Source organism: Mastigoproctus giganteus, chromosome 5, assembly GCF_048544385.1.
Source record: "Mastigoproctus giganteus isolate SK-2022 chromosome 5, ASM4854438v1, whole genome shotgun sequence".
Taxonomy (NCBI): domain Eukaryota; kingdom Metazoa; phylum Arthropoda; class Arachnida; order Uropygi; family Thelyphonidae; genus Mastigoproctus; species Mastigoproctus giganteus.
In genome coordinates this window covers 65,948,588-65,963,237 of record NC_143579.1, presented here as the reverse complement: position 1 = coordinate 65,963,237, position 14,650 = coordinate 65,948,588, and the positions used below count along the sequence as shown (strand labels likewise).

The following is a 14,650-nucleotide window of genomic DNA, read 5'->3' as shown; positions in this document are numbered from 1 at the left end:
TTATCTCTAATAATAACAGGTATTATTAAAGCTGACTTATCAAAAATTATCTTTGGAAGTTGTTCTAAATAAGTTTTTTTCTCCAGTATTAGAAATCTGCTATGGAATGAATAATTCATCTAAATGCAGTGAGTCGTTCATTTTTTACAGGTACATGTCTGTTATTCTCCAACCAACGTATATCTATACTTAGAATGAAGAGTATACCACTAGAGTGGCGAATAGCCAAGTACTTTTTATCTAATACAGAATGAATCAGAATTATGTATACAGTTTCATTTTTTTTTTTTTTTTTTTTTTTTCTCTCAGATTGACTAAAACCCATAGAAATGATGGAGATCATGCAATTAAGTTGTAATGAGAGAAAGGCAATTTTTAAATGGTACTGGAAATTTGAAAATGTCAGAGAGATTCAGCATGCATGGGAAAGATAATATAGAAGAAGGGTGCCTACTCATCTAACAATAAGCCATCTGCTTTATAAATTTGTTTATCGTGGAACTGTACACAATATCAATAAGACAAGCAGTGGGAGGAAAAGGATATCAAGAAGTATTGAAAATGTAGATCTCTTGAATGTGTTTGAATATTCTCCACAGAAATCAACAAGACAGTGTTCATGGGAACTGCAACTGGATCAGTTTAGGGTTATGAGAACCTTAAACTAAATAGACATTTGAATCATCTCAACTCTGTTTACCAAGCCAGTGAAAATCCTCTCCTCACCTTGCAGAAAAATATTAACTTATCAGAGAAACTGTGCAGATGGTAATCTCCTCTTGCAGGATTATCAGACCTTACAGATTCAGTGGTAGCTGTAACTGGGGAGAATTATTTTGAAATGTGAAGGAATTATGCAAAAGCATATTTTCAAATATGATGGCATATTTTCAACAGGATGGTGCACCTCCACATTTTCATGCTGCCATCCATGACTATCTGGACAGGGAATTTCATGAACAATGGATAGATTTGCATAGGAAGTGCTTTTGAATAACCTCTATGGTCTCTGGGTCTCCGTCCCTTAGATTTTTTTTTCATGGGGATAAGATAAGGTGTAAGTTAAAAAATTATAATGTGTAAGTTAAATTTAATTTACACCTTATATAAGATAAGGTGTAAGTTAAAAAATCAAAAGCACTAGAGGATCTGTGTCTGGCGATACAGCAGGACACACTTGTAATTCCAACTTACTTGTGCACTTGTAGGTAGTACTGTTGTTGAAAAAACATGTTGTTTATGCATCTGTGCTGGAGGAGTACATTTTAAACATCTTAAATTAGTTTTTTTTTTTTTTTTTCCTTTTAAATAGTAGCCAAACATATAATTAAACTATTAAATAATAAAAAAAAAGGTATCTAAATTTGTTATTGAATTCACAATTTATGGATTGTTAAAGTGTGTATACCTAATTTTGAGATACTGATTTTGAGAGTTTTTTATTCTTGTTGCTTTCGTCTAGAAAAAGGAAAACCAAAAAGTCTGGTAAAAGAACATCGAGAAAAGATAAGACTTGGAATATCAAAACATAGCAGTGTTGATTCTGATTGACTGTTGAAAGCTGTACATATTGTAAATAAAATTTTATAAAAACAGAATTGAACTCTGTCTTGATAGTATTAATGGTGACAAAATGATGCAAGGAAGCAAGCTTGTACAGCATCAGCAAAAAAAAAAAAAACCTTATTTGTTCATCCCTTTTAATAGTTTTTCTATTCATTTACATGACACCAGATGGAAGTGTGTTCCGAAAACAAATTTTACACATCCATCCTGCAACCAACCATCCTTTTCCATTTTAAATTTGTGTGTGCCATCCTAGAAAGAGAGGATGCCACAGCATTTATTTTGCTCAATCCATTTAAAACCTTAAACACTTCAATCAGGTCTCCTTGTAGTTGTGGCGCCTCCGTAGCCAGGTGGGAAGGAGTAGCACACTCTTCTTGATTAGACCGGGATTCGAGCCCATCACCACCAAATACGGAGGATGCAGAAAGGTCAGGGAATGACCACCACATATTCCCGGAGCAATATGGCCTTAGTTGCTAATGCTCCTATAAAAAAAAAAAAAAAAACCTTGTAGTTGTCTAGTTTCTAGATATTGCAATTTATATAATTCCAGTCTTTTCTTAAATTTTTTTATTAATTTGTATTTTCAAACAAATTTGCACATTGACACTAGCCACATAATTTCAAGGATTTACAAATCTGCATATTTTGAAATTTTCATATTTTAACTTAGCAGTTTCTCAATAATCATCGAGTATAAGAAGAAAAGAAAAAAAAAAAAAAAGCACTTTAGTTTTGATATTTAAGAAGAGATTTACAAATGTGTTTTACAAAATCACTTATATTAATGAATATACTTTTTGTTAAGTAAATCAGATTGTATTTATTACTTAATTATTTGCATTATTTAATGTCAAATGTAGTGCAGTTTTGTAAACTGACAAAAATTTTTTAATTAAAACATTTTGAAATAAGCTGCATCATTATGGTGCCATACTTTTCACATTAGTTTTCATAATTGGAGGCCACCAAAAACCTATTATTTGATAAGTAGCAAACTATTAGTGTGCAATAACAAAACCTGCATGGTTACCTTCAAAAATTACTATTAAGATCTTTATTTATCAAAATAAATGAACTTATTAATCCACATTAATATAATCATTGTAGTGTATTCCTGTCTAGTCTGCTGGCCAATGTGTATCATCTTATAGTGGAGGTAGTCTAGCTGCACTAGGACCTTGAACTCAGCAGGGGAGTGGGTCCAAAACAAATAGAAAAAGGAGAAAGCCTTAAAAAATTAATTAATGATGTTGCTCCAGGGCTCAGGCTTGTGATAATGATACTCCACTGCTGTTGGCTGTTCAATAAACATAAATCAAAATAAATAAATCAATAAAATAAAAATCAATAAACATAATACAGTAATAATAATATAATACACACTGGTAGTTCCTGACTTAACGAATTAATTTGTTCCTAGCACATGCCTGTAAAGCAGAAATTTATTTCCCATGGACATACTGTTAAAAACAGGGGTTACATTCTCAACAATGAAATTTGACCATAGTAATGTTAAGCAAAGGTCAACAAAACAATAGTTTATGCTTTAACAATGATTTATTTATCCAAAGATATGAAAACATAGACTTTAAAATCAAGCAAATTATAATAATAAAAAAAAGAAATTATTTATGTCATGCAAAGGTTTAAAGAATGTTTATTCTTTATCATCATTGACTAAATTCACACTCATTGTTGGTTCTTTACTTGTTGATGGGTCATCACTCATTGTTGGTTTGTTGGAAGCACAAGGAAGAAGAAAAAGAAGTTGTCGTCTTCTTCGGAAATGCTTCAAGTGTCATTGTTTCCAAGACAGTCTTTTCTTTTCTTTATAAATTTCACAATAGGATGCATTAGCATTTTTTTAAATCTGTAGCAACTTTTCTATCATCATCATCATCATCATGAACTTGGTCCGGCTTAGGTCTTTTAAGACCTGTTCCGTTGTAGCTCTTGTAGGTGGTCTTGATCTCGCCATTAAGTTCATTTGCTGCTATCTGTAGTTCATCTTCGGATTTTGCCATTATAACTTGATCATCAGCATATAATATAGTTTGGATTTTATTCCTGTTGTTCAACTGTATTCCATTGTTAATTGTTTGTTTCCATTCTTTAAGAATTTTATTGATGTAGATATTAAATAAATTTGGTGACAGTCCACATCCTTGTTTCACTCCTTTATTGGTGTTAATTGGGTCTGATAGTTGGCCATTAGAATATTTTATACAGACTTTTGAGTTTTTATATAGGCTTTGGATCGCTTTCTGGAGTTGGGTTGGAATATTTTCTTCACGTAGAATCTGCCACAGTTTTTCCCAGTTTACATTGTCATATGCTTTTTCATAATCAATAAAGAGCAGAAATGTTGGTAGATTGAATTCTTGAAAATGGCATTTATTGTGCTTCTCCCTTTTCTGAACCTACATTGTTCTTCTTCTAAGAATTGTTCACTGTATTTATTAAGTTTATTCTTTAGTATATTAGAGCATAGCTTTGCAGCAGTTGACAACAGTGTTATCCCTCTGTAGTTGTTAGGTTTATTTCTGGAGCCTTTTTTGTGTATGATTACTATTCCTGTTTCCCAATCTTTGGGTATCTGTTGCTTATGCCATATGATGTTAAATAATTTTAGTAGTGCGTTTTTTAGTAAGGTGCCCCCATATTTAAATAGTTCTACATTAAAATGGTCTATGCCTGTGCTTTTTCGGTTTTTTGATTTTTGTAATATTAACTCTAGTTCTTCCATTGTTATATTTTCGTCATCTTTGGTTATCACAGATTCATCTTCCAATTCCCTAGTGCCTGAGTTATACCATAGTTTGGAATAGTGTTGCTTCCATTCTGCTTGGGAGATGGGGTTGATTTTTATTTGATCATTTGTGTCTAGTTGTAATTTCTTAAAAATTTTAAAACCTCTTCTCTGTGGGCCCGTGATATCACGTTCTAAAGATTTAACAAATTTATCCCAGTCATCTCGTCGGATTCTTCTCGTTAGTTTTCTGACTTCTGCTCGAAGCTTTTTATATTTTATGTGTAGATGTAGGTCTTTAGTTTGTAGAAACAGTTTATAGGTCTTTTTTTTCTCATTGATTGTTTGTTTCAATTCTTCATTCCAAGTTCTTAGCCAGTTTTTATTTTTTTAGGTTTATATCCAAGACTTTCTTGGATATAAACCATATGTTTGACCAGATTTCCTCAACATTATCACTTTCATCTGATTTGAGTTTATCTTTCAGTCGACTTTCATACAGGAATTTAGTGCTTTCGTCTTCCAACAAATGTATTTTTAATTTCTTAGTAGTTTTTATTGTGCAACTTTTCTAGTGTGCTCAAAATTTGAATCTTGAGTCGAAAATCTCAGTTGCATTTTATGTGTTGAAACCATCATCAAGCCCCTTGAGAGTAAAGGAATGAACAGGAGTTTCAGCTGTTCAACCTTCTTCTTCTTCAGCTTCTTTACATTTTGCCATTTCAATGAGGTCTTCATTTGTGAGCTCTCCATTGTATAATACTTGAAACAGATCACTGACTTCAGTTGTAGAAACCTCAAGCTGCAGTTTGTTAGCAACATTTATGACTGCTTCTGTTTCATTTTGTACAATCTCTGCTAGTTCTTGAAATCCTTCAAAGTTATCAATAAACTGATGACAAAGTTTATTCCAACACAGCATGTTCTTCTCTGTAATTTTGTCCCATGCTCATTTTATTTTTATTGCATCTAAAATATGGAATTCTTTAATAGTTGGACCTTCCTCCTTATCTCTACCTGAACAAACAAATGTATGCACAGTAGTACTGTATTATATAGCTATGTGCATAGTTCTGAAATGTATTTATGAATGTTTAGCTTTTATTTATTGTAATTAACGTTCATATTTTCAATTTTGTTGATACTTGAAAAAAATAACTCATAAACCCGGGAACTCGTAAAGTGGGAACTGCCTGTTTACACTATTATCGTATTTTCTTTATTTGTACCCAAATAAAGAAAATACAGTAACAGTGTAAATGATAAACAAAATGCTTGTTAAGGCACCATACTTTTCATGTTAGTTTCCATAAAATCGATGGATAGTAAGATGAATGTTTAGCAACAAAGGCAGTGCGGCATCACTATATTGTGTCTATCAACTAGTTTGCTGGACAACAAACCCAAATTTCCAGATCATGCACCCATCATCCAGGACCAACTAACTGGGCCACCTTGTGAAAAAACATCAAAAAAAAGTTTGTTCCCCCAAAATGAGATTTGAACTGTGGTCTTTTTCACACAGCGGTAAGGAATGACCATCATAACTGCTATGCTAACTTCAAGTGCCATTACTAAAGCATCTTTCTAAACATAAACAAAAAAAACATAAAACACAATTCCTTAATAGAAATAAGAGAAATACAATACAACAACAATAATAATAATACTAGTAATAAATTATAATAATAGTGGAAGAAGACCCTTACAAAATTCAAAGGAATGAATCCCACAAAGACCCATGTGATACCGAAGTAGAGCCCCCATAGAAACGTGGAGAATCATAGACCACTTCAATTGGCAAATAGTACCACATTACCTCCCACAACAACGGTGCAACACTGGAGGATATCCACACAGTTATGTACTGTGCTGCCATAGCAGACATTAGGATTAATGGAAGAGATAGGAGAGACCAGCAGCAGAAGAACCAAGAAAACAAGGAACCACCAGTGTCAGAAAGAAAACTTCAGAAAAAGATAGAAGAATTAAGTGTTGAGGTAGGCCAATACAATACTCCTATTACCCCATGGACCCAGTACCAATGGGATAATAGGAGTAAGAAACTGATTGGAAAAGTGAAGAGCAGCCTCAAGAGAAACAACATCCACAGCAACATGAGACCAAAAATCAGAGAATAGGAGAATAGTTAGACTCAGCAAGAGACTATGCTGATAGAAAGAGAGCTCCAGAGGAAATTAAACAATGCAATCTTCGATGAAAACCAAAGAGCCTCCTACAGGAAAACTGGATAAGAGGAGAAGGAAGGCAATGGACCCCCCAACCAGAAGGTACTCAAGGAGCTCTGGGGAAACCTGTGGAGCAGTAAAGTTGGCTATAACAGCCAATCCTGTATAGATCTAGAATGAAAGAAATCCAAGAACATACAAGAGATAACAGAATGGGAGATTTGGGAGGAAGAAGTAAAACAGTCGATCAGATCAGAAAGGCCCCAACTAACAAACCCCAGGAATAGATAACATCCACAACTACCGGTACAAGTTTTTAATTCTATACAGTGGGAGCAACTGATGACATTACCAACAACAAATTTTAAATGGGAAACATTCTAGGAATTAATTTTGGAAGCTACTAGGCTTTTCATACCAACTAAGAAATACCGTTCAAGGTTTAGGCCTAAATGGATGTCTGATGAACATGGCCTTGTGGCAGAGAAGAAAAATGTATGGGTTGCAAATAAAGTATCAGTTGACACAGAAGCTTATGGTAGGTAAGTAAGTCTATAATCAAGTCACAAAGAAGGTTAGACAAGCAAAGGCAGACTATGAGAAATCTTTGGCAAAGGATGCAATAAAAAACAGTCAAGACTTCTTTACTTATGTAAATAAACTCCAGAAGGAAAAGAAAATCAGGTTGGTTCACATAATACTGATGGTTCAACTGTTGATGATCCTGCTCAGGTAGCTGACAAACTGAACGAGTATTTTGCATCTACATTCACACACTAGAAGTTATTTAATGAATGGAATGCCAAACGTTTATCAACCTATAACAAGGAGCTAAAGGATTTTGAAATAACTGTGAGGAAAGTGGAGGAGAAACTATTGAAGTTAAACATAAAGGCGCCTCCGTGGGCAGGAGCAGCAGTGCGTAGCACATGCTTCTTGATTAGACCGGGGTCGAGCCTGTGACCACCAAATACGGATGATGCGGAAAGGTCAGGAAATGACCACCACATATCCCCGGAGCAATATGGCCTTAGTTGCTAATGCTCCTAAAAACAAATAACAGAGCTACAGAGTTAAACATAAGAAAGGCATGTGGGGTGGATGTGATCTATCGAGTTATATTAAAGGAGGCAGCAAAAGAAGTAAGCAAGTCCTTAGCCATAATTATGAGAACTTCTTGGGACTCAGGGGTGGTCTCTACGGACTGGAGATGTGCAAATGTATCTTCAATTCACTAAGGGGGGCTCAAAGGACGACGAGTAATTACAAACTGTTAGTTTAACTTCTGTTCCAGGAAATAATAGAGTGGCCGGTTAAAGTTTGTTTGTTTTTTGGTTTTTAGGAGCATTAGCAACTAAAGCCATATTGCTCCGGAATATGCGGTGGTCATTCCCTGACCTTTCCGCATCCTCTGTATTTGGTGGTGACGGGCTGCAGGATCACCTAGACAAGACTGCAGTTATAGTTTAGACACAGCATGGGTTTGTTAATGGGGAAGTATTTTCTGACCAATCTGATTGAATACTACAATGTCATCAAAAAGGAAGTGGATGCAAAAAACAAATTCTGATATCATATATAGCACTCTCAATTTACCAGGATCGTATTAACCGGAACACTTCAAGACTCCAAATTAAAAAAAAAAAAAAAAAAAAGATCAACCAGAAATATATAAAATTCAAGTAATAAAAATAGAGAGGTATAAACAGTTGTTTTGCAAGTCGTAAATAAGCGACAAGAAGTGGCGTTATAAGTCGTCGTTGGGAGAGTAGTGTAATGTCGCTCAAAAAAAAAAAAAAAGAGAGAGACCAAATGTTTAGTTTGTTTTAGTGCATCGTTGATTGTTGCGTTTTGTCGCACCGCAAAGGGGAAATTTTGTTTTATTTGTCAGGGATGTCGGAATTTTTATTTTAGAGTAACTTTTTTTTCTTTGTTCAGAAATCGCAAAAATGATGGGCAAACACAAGAATTTGCTTCAATTACACAAAAACTTGAAAATTAGTCACCAACATTATAATTCATACATTTAACTCCGTTAAATCTCTAAAGAACCATTAAAATATTGGTGACCAAACCATACATGGCATTGTAAAAAATAAAAGGAAGCATTGCATTGGATGGTATGAGTAATGAATGGTAAGTTTTTTATCTATCGCCACACTTTTTACATAGGTTGCTGAACATTTTTCGATACTGTAAGTCGCCGACTTACGTAACTTCGGATTTACATTACATTATTTGTATATTTTTTATATGACTGAAGATTTCAGTGAAGGGGACACACATTTCACCATAATATGTAAAAACCTATAGAATTCCAGCCATCATTATTATCGCAAATGGAATAAGATCAAGTTTACTACCCATTTATAATGAATTGCACTAACAGAAAAGCCCAATAACCAGGAAAGCACAAATTGCTTTTGCCTTAACCCTATGATGTTCTTTCCAGAAAATTTAATTTTGACTGTTTTCATTGTGCTGACTAAGAGAATAAGTGACAGCGGTACTAGTAAATCTATCAAGAAAAGGAAAGTGATCAAGTTGGATCAGAAAATTAAAATAATAAGGATGTACGAAAATGGCCAAACATTAACAAGTATTGCACGGAATTCAGATTTGTCAGTTGCAACGGTGAACACAATAAAGGAGAAAGACATAATACGAGAAGCACTGAAGCAATCGGCACCAATGAAGTCAACTATAATAACTAAGGCTACGAAATACATCAGTTTTTACAGTATAATAACATGCGTTTTTTGTTCCTTTTATGTTTTCTTTTCTTATGTGCCACTCTGGCTACTTCACTACTGGCCCTAGATAAAGTTTTTAATTGAATTAATATAAATATATAAATATTTTTCTTCATTCTTCTGAGGACATTATGTAGTTTTTGTAATTTTCGCATATTAGGGATATAGTAGTAATATTTTATTAGTCATTCCCGAGTTACTCGACTTATGTAATAAGTCCTGGAACATATCTCTTACATACAGAGGGTACTAGGAAAGTTGCAATACAGCTTTGTTTATTTAATTTTTTCAAAGTAATTTCCTCTACATTCAATACACCTCTCCATCCTCCGAAACCAATCTTTAAACCAGTTCTGCCAAGTTTCACTAGGGAGTAAAGCACACTCGTCCCAAGCCCGTAGAAGGTCCTCATCACTGGAAAACCGTCTCCCTTTTAGCTTCATTTTCACATGCGGGAACAGTGCAAAGTCGCAGGGAGCAAGGTCTGGACTGTAGGGAGGGTGCTCGAGAAGTTTCAGTCCTGTCGTGGTCAAATATTCGGTGCAGGCTTTGGCGCTGTGAGCTGGAGCATTATCGTGATGGAGGTACCAGGTGTCCATTCTTGACTTTGGCCGCAGGTTCTTCATAGATCCAATGACTTTAGGCAGGAATTGTTCAGTATACCACTTAGCTGTGACTGTCTTCTGCGTGTCCAAAAAGACACATTCCACAATTCCACTCGATTTGAAAAATACAGCTATCATTTTCTTCTTTACAGATCGGGATTTTCTGACAATTACGGGTGTGTCGTCATCATCAAAGACCCAAACTTTGTTTTGAGCCTTGGTCGGCAGATCATAATAGTACAGCCAAGTCTCGTCACCTGTCACGATGTTGTTCACATACTGAGATTGTCCCTTATCAAACTTTTTTAACATCTCCCGGCATCAAGTCACACGTCGTGTCATCTGCTCTTCAGTCAGTTGATGCGGCACCCAGAGAGAACAAAGTTTCTTCACGTGCAAATGATCTTGCAGAATCGAACGAATTGCTGGTGCATTTAGGCCCAAAGTATCCTCTATCTGTTGGTAGGTCACTCGCCTGTTTTCGTCAAGCATTTTCCTCACAGCAGTAACGTTTTCCTCCGTAACTGACGTTCGTGGCCTTCCCGGCCTCTCAGAATCCTCCAGAGTGAAATTTCCCCTTTGGAATTCTCTATACCACCTGAATATCGTTGTACGATGTGGACAATCATCATCTAGTGCAAGAGTCATTTCTTCTAAGCACTGGTCTATGGTTAAACCACGCACAAAATTATACCGCAAAACTGTCCTTATCTCATTTCGTGACCACGATGCCATCGCAAGCACTTTACACTCTCACTACTAATGAATAACTGAGCCCATCGACTTGGCGTGGCAGCTGCTATGTATGTATGAACATGTCTCAACATGCAGCAACAAGCAGCTTCCTGTGATTCATTGTTGCGTCATATTGCAAAACTTTCCTAGTACCCTTTGTATGTTGGGTACTTACTGTATTTTGGATTAACGGGGAAATCGATTATCTGGGATTTTTTTTTTTACCATCTACCCCAGAAAATCGAGTCTACTGTACTTGGATTTCAGGAAAGCTTTTGATACTGTACTTTTTTTGCTATACAAATTGGAGCAGCATGGCATTAAGAGCAAGTTGCTGCTATGGATAAAGGCATGGTTGAGTGGAAGAAGACAGAGAGTGGTAACCAATGGACACTGCTCTTCATAGACTAATGTTATTAGTGGAGTCCCCCAGGGTTTGGTGTTGGGTCCATTGCTGTTTTCTATTTTTTTTCAATGATATTGATGAAGGTATATCAGGCTTAATGTGCAAGTTTTCAGACTATACGAAAGTTGGCAGGGTTGTTAATGACAGCATGCTACTCCAATAAGATCTAGAAAAGTTGGGCAGATGGGCTGAGAGGTGGCAACTGAAGTTTAACATTAGCAAATGCAAAGTACTGCATATGGGAAGCAGCACCCTCAGAGTAGCTTTCATTCTCCGCTACTCAGGGTAGTGGCGAATGAAAAGGGCCTGGGGGTAATTGTACAGTAAGATATGAAGTTTTCTGAGCAGTGCAGACACAGTGCCAGAGCAGGTCATGGAGTCTTGTCAATGATATACAGGAATTTTGCTAGCTGGATAAGGAGGTGATTATACCCTTGTATAAGGCACACCTTGAGTACTGCATACAGGTCTGGAGGCTTCATTTTAGGAAGCATGTAGAGCTACTACTGGAACAAGTACAGAGAAGCATAACGATATTGGTGAAGGGGACAAAGGGTTGCTCTTACAGGAACGACTTCAGTTCTGTAATTTGTAACCTCTGGAGACTAGGCACCTGCGAGGTGATCTGATTGAGGTGTATAAGGCCTTGAATGGGTTGAGCTCTCTGAATTCTGATGAGATTCTTCCATTTGCTCAGTTGTAGAATATGTGCACTAATTAGCCTTTAGCCATCAAGACAGTAAATAAATGTGCACTAATTTGCCTTGCCACAAGACAGTTGTAGAATAAATGTGCACTAATTTGCCTTTAGCCATCGCGTGGTTAATTGCTGGAACAACTTCCATTTGTCAGTGTGGATGTTGATAGCTTAAATAAATTGAAGGAAGAACTGGACAAACTTTTAGAGGCAATGGATGTGTGAAATTTTTTTTTGTTTCCCCTTTGCCTAATGCTACATACACTCATACAATTGCTTTCTTGCATCACACGCCTCCATTACTACTACTACTACTTTGTTACAAATCATATATGAAAGGTTCACTAATTTCTAATTAATTTCACTGCCTTTATGCATATAAGTGTAAAATGGCACTAAGAGTGCTATTCTGCAATGCATATCTGTGTTCAAAATGCACTCAAGCACTGTGCCATAACACGTACAAGGGGTCATTATTAAGTAGTCAACCAACTAGTGTTGTTAAACATAAAGGCATGTGAAATTAACGACTTGTCACTGTTGTCTGGCAGTTTCTTTTGTTTTTTGCTTGTGTTGATGCCAGTTTACATACATGAAGAAACTTTTTATAAATTTTAAGATTTGTTCTGATTTACAGTTTAGCAACAAAAGTAAATGTTTGCATTTAGTAATAAATTCCAAACTTTTAATTTTCAACCATTATGTACAAATTTTTAGAATGATGGAGATGTCAGTTTTTTCAATGTTCCAAAAATTATGACACTCTGAATGAGTTCTCTCACATTTAGGAGGTAGTGAACAAGTTAAAGGGAGAATATGGCCATGTTCCTCATAAGCAGATGATACTTTATTTTGATGATTTATGGATCTGTTATAACGACAAAGTGAAAGTTTAATATCCATGGATTCTTGTATTGCCACAAACATGACACAATTTACACAAATGGTAGAATTTTCATTTCAGGAGATGCATCGGCAGTTGGAATTCCAAATGAGCTGCTACTTTGAGGATTTGAGACCAGAGCTTGATAATGTGATATACTTTTACATGGAAGAATAATAGGGGTCTAGTTATGTGACTTCCTCATGAGCTTGGATGCATAGTTCTTGAGAGAAGATGGAGTGGTCATCAACAGTGCCAGCAGGAGAACTCTCTCTTCTCTTCTCAAGGGACTAAGTCATATAACCATGAGTGAGAATGCAGTGTAGTAGTACAGGTGGGTTTTGATCAGTGTCTAGGAAAGATTGAGAAGAATCAAGTTAGTGATTGTTCTATCTTAACTGTGTTAAACTCTGGTCTCTTGAAGGGGTTCACAAAAGGTCAATTCCAACCTTGAAAATGTGCCATCAGATATAGACGTATATGGGAATTTTATTCAACCTGAGTCCATCCTGGATAGTAACTTTCCATACAGAATAACTCCTGTGACAAAAGGAGAAAGTGGACTATTAGGCCAACACGACTATATTAGCATTAGCAAAGGCACATGATGCAAGAAAGCAAGCTTATATAGCATCAGCCAAAAAAAAACAAAAAAAAAAACCCCTTATTTCACCCGTCCACTCGCTCCAAGTGTTTGTCAAGTTCTGCCTTGAATCTATTTAAGCTATCAACTTCTACAACAACAGATGGAAGTTTGTTCCAGCAATCAACCACCTAAACGCTGGCTAAAGGCAAACTTCTGCAAATCTATCCTACAACAGTCTTTCCTCAATTTGAATTTATGCCCTCTCAGGCGATTATTCTGAGCAAGAGGAAGAATCCCATCAGAATTGAGTATGCTTAAACATACTCAATTTTGATGCTTTATACACCTTGATCAGATCACCTCGCAGGTGCCTAGTCTCCAGACACTGTAATTTGCAAAACTTAAGCCTTTCTTCGTAAGAGCAACACTTTGTTCCATTCACTAATCTTGTTGCCCTTCTCTGTACTCGTTCCAACAGTTGTACATCCTTCATAAAATGAGGCCTCCAGACCTGTATATAGTACTCAAGGTGTGGTCTGACCATTGCCTTATACAGGGGGGATAATCACCTCCTTATCCCTGCTAGAAAAATTCTTGTATATCATTGACAAGACACCCTGAGCTACTCTTGGAGATCATCTGCACTGTTCAGAAAACTTCATATCTGCCTGAACAATTTCCCCCAGGTCCTTTTCTTTCTCTACCACTGTCAGTTGATACGTTACTCTGGGATTACTGATTCCCATACGTAGTACTTTACATTTGTCAATATTAAACTTCATTTGCCACCTCTCAGCCCATCTGCTCAACTTTTCTAGATCCTGTTGCAGCAGTGTACCGCCATTAGTGTCATTAACAACCCTGCAAACTTGGACATTAAGCCTGATATACCATCATCAATATCATTTATAAATACAGAAAACAATAATGGTCTCAACACTGAACCCTGAGGGATTCCACTAATAACATTAGTCCACGAAAAGCATTGTCCATTGATTACCACTTTCTGTCTTCTCCTACTCAACCATCCCTTTATCCATAGCAGCAATTTGCCTCTAATGCCACACTGCTCTAATTTGTGCAGCAGCATCAAAGAATTTTCTAAGATCCAAATATATGATATCAAAGTTATTCTTTGCAACCAGTTCCTTTGTAACTACATCATAGTATGCAATCAAATTAGTCAGACAAGACTTCCCTTTAACAAACCCATGCTGTGTCCGAGCTATAACTGAAGTGTTGTCTTGATGATCCTGCAATGCTTCTTTAACCAGTGCCTCCATTAATTTCCCTGGAACAGAAGTTAAACTAACAGGTCTGTAATTACCTGTTTCTCCCTTTGATCCTCCCTTGTGGATTGGGGTCACATTTTCACATCTCCAGTCCACGGGTACTTCCCCTGAGTCCAGGGAAGCTCTCATAATTATGGCTACGGGTTTGCTTACTTCCTTTGCCGCCTCCTTTAATATAACTGG

The 14,650-nt window shown here is 36.2% G+C and overlaps 1 protein-coding gene across 1 annotated transcript in view; it reads left to right on the top strand.

The window, feature by feature from the left end:
* The window catches only part of LOC150085456 (jouberin-like), a 320,291-nt gene extending 318,724 nt beyond the window's left edge, over positions 1-1,567 (top strand). The window contains exon 24 of the mRNA XM_090373258.1: positions 1,463-1,567. Within this exon, the coding sequence (XP_090229384.1) occupies positions 1,463-1,532 (70 nt within the window). The 3' untranslated portion in view covers positions 1,533-1,567. The remainder of the gene's footprint in view (positions 1-1,462) is intronic.
* Positions 1,568-14,650: the final 13,083 nt, after the last annotated feature.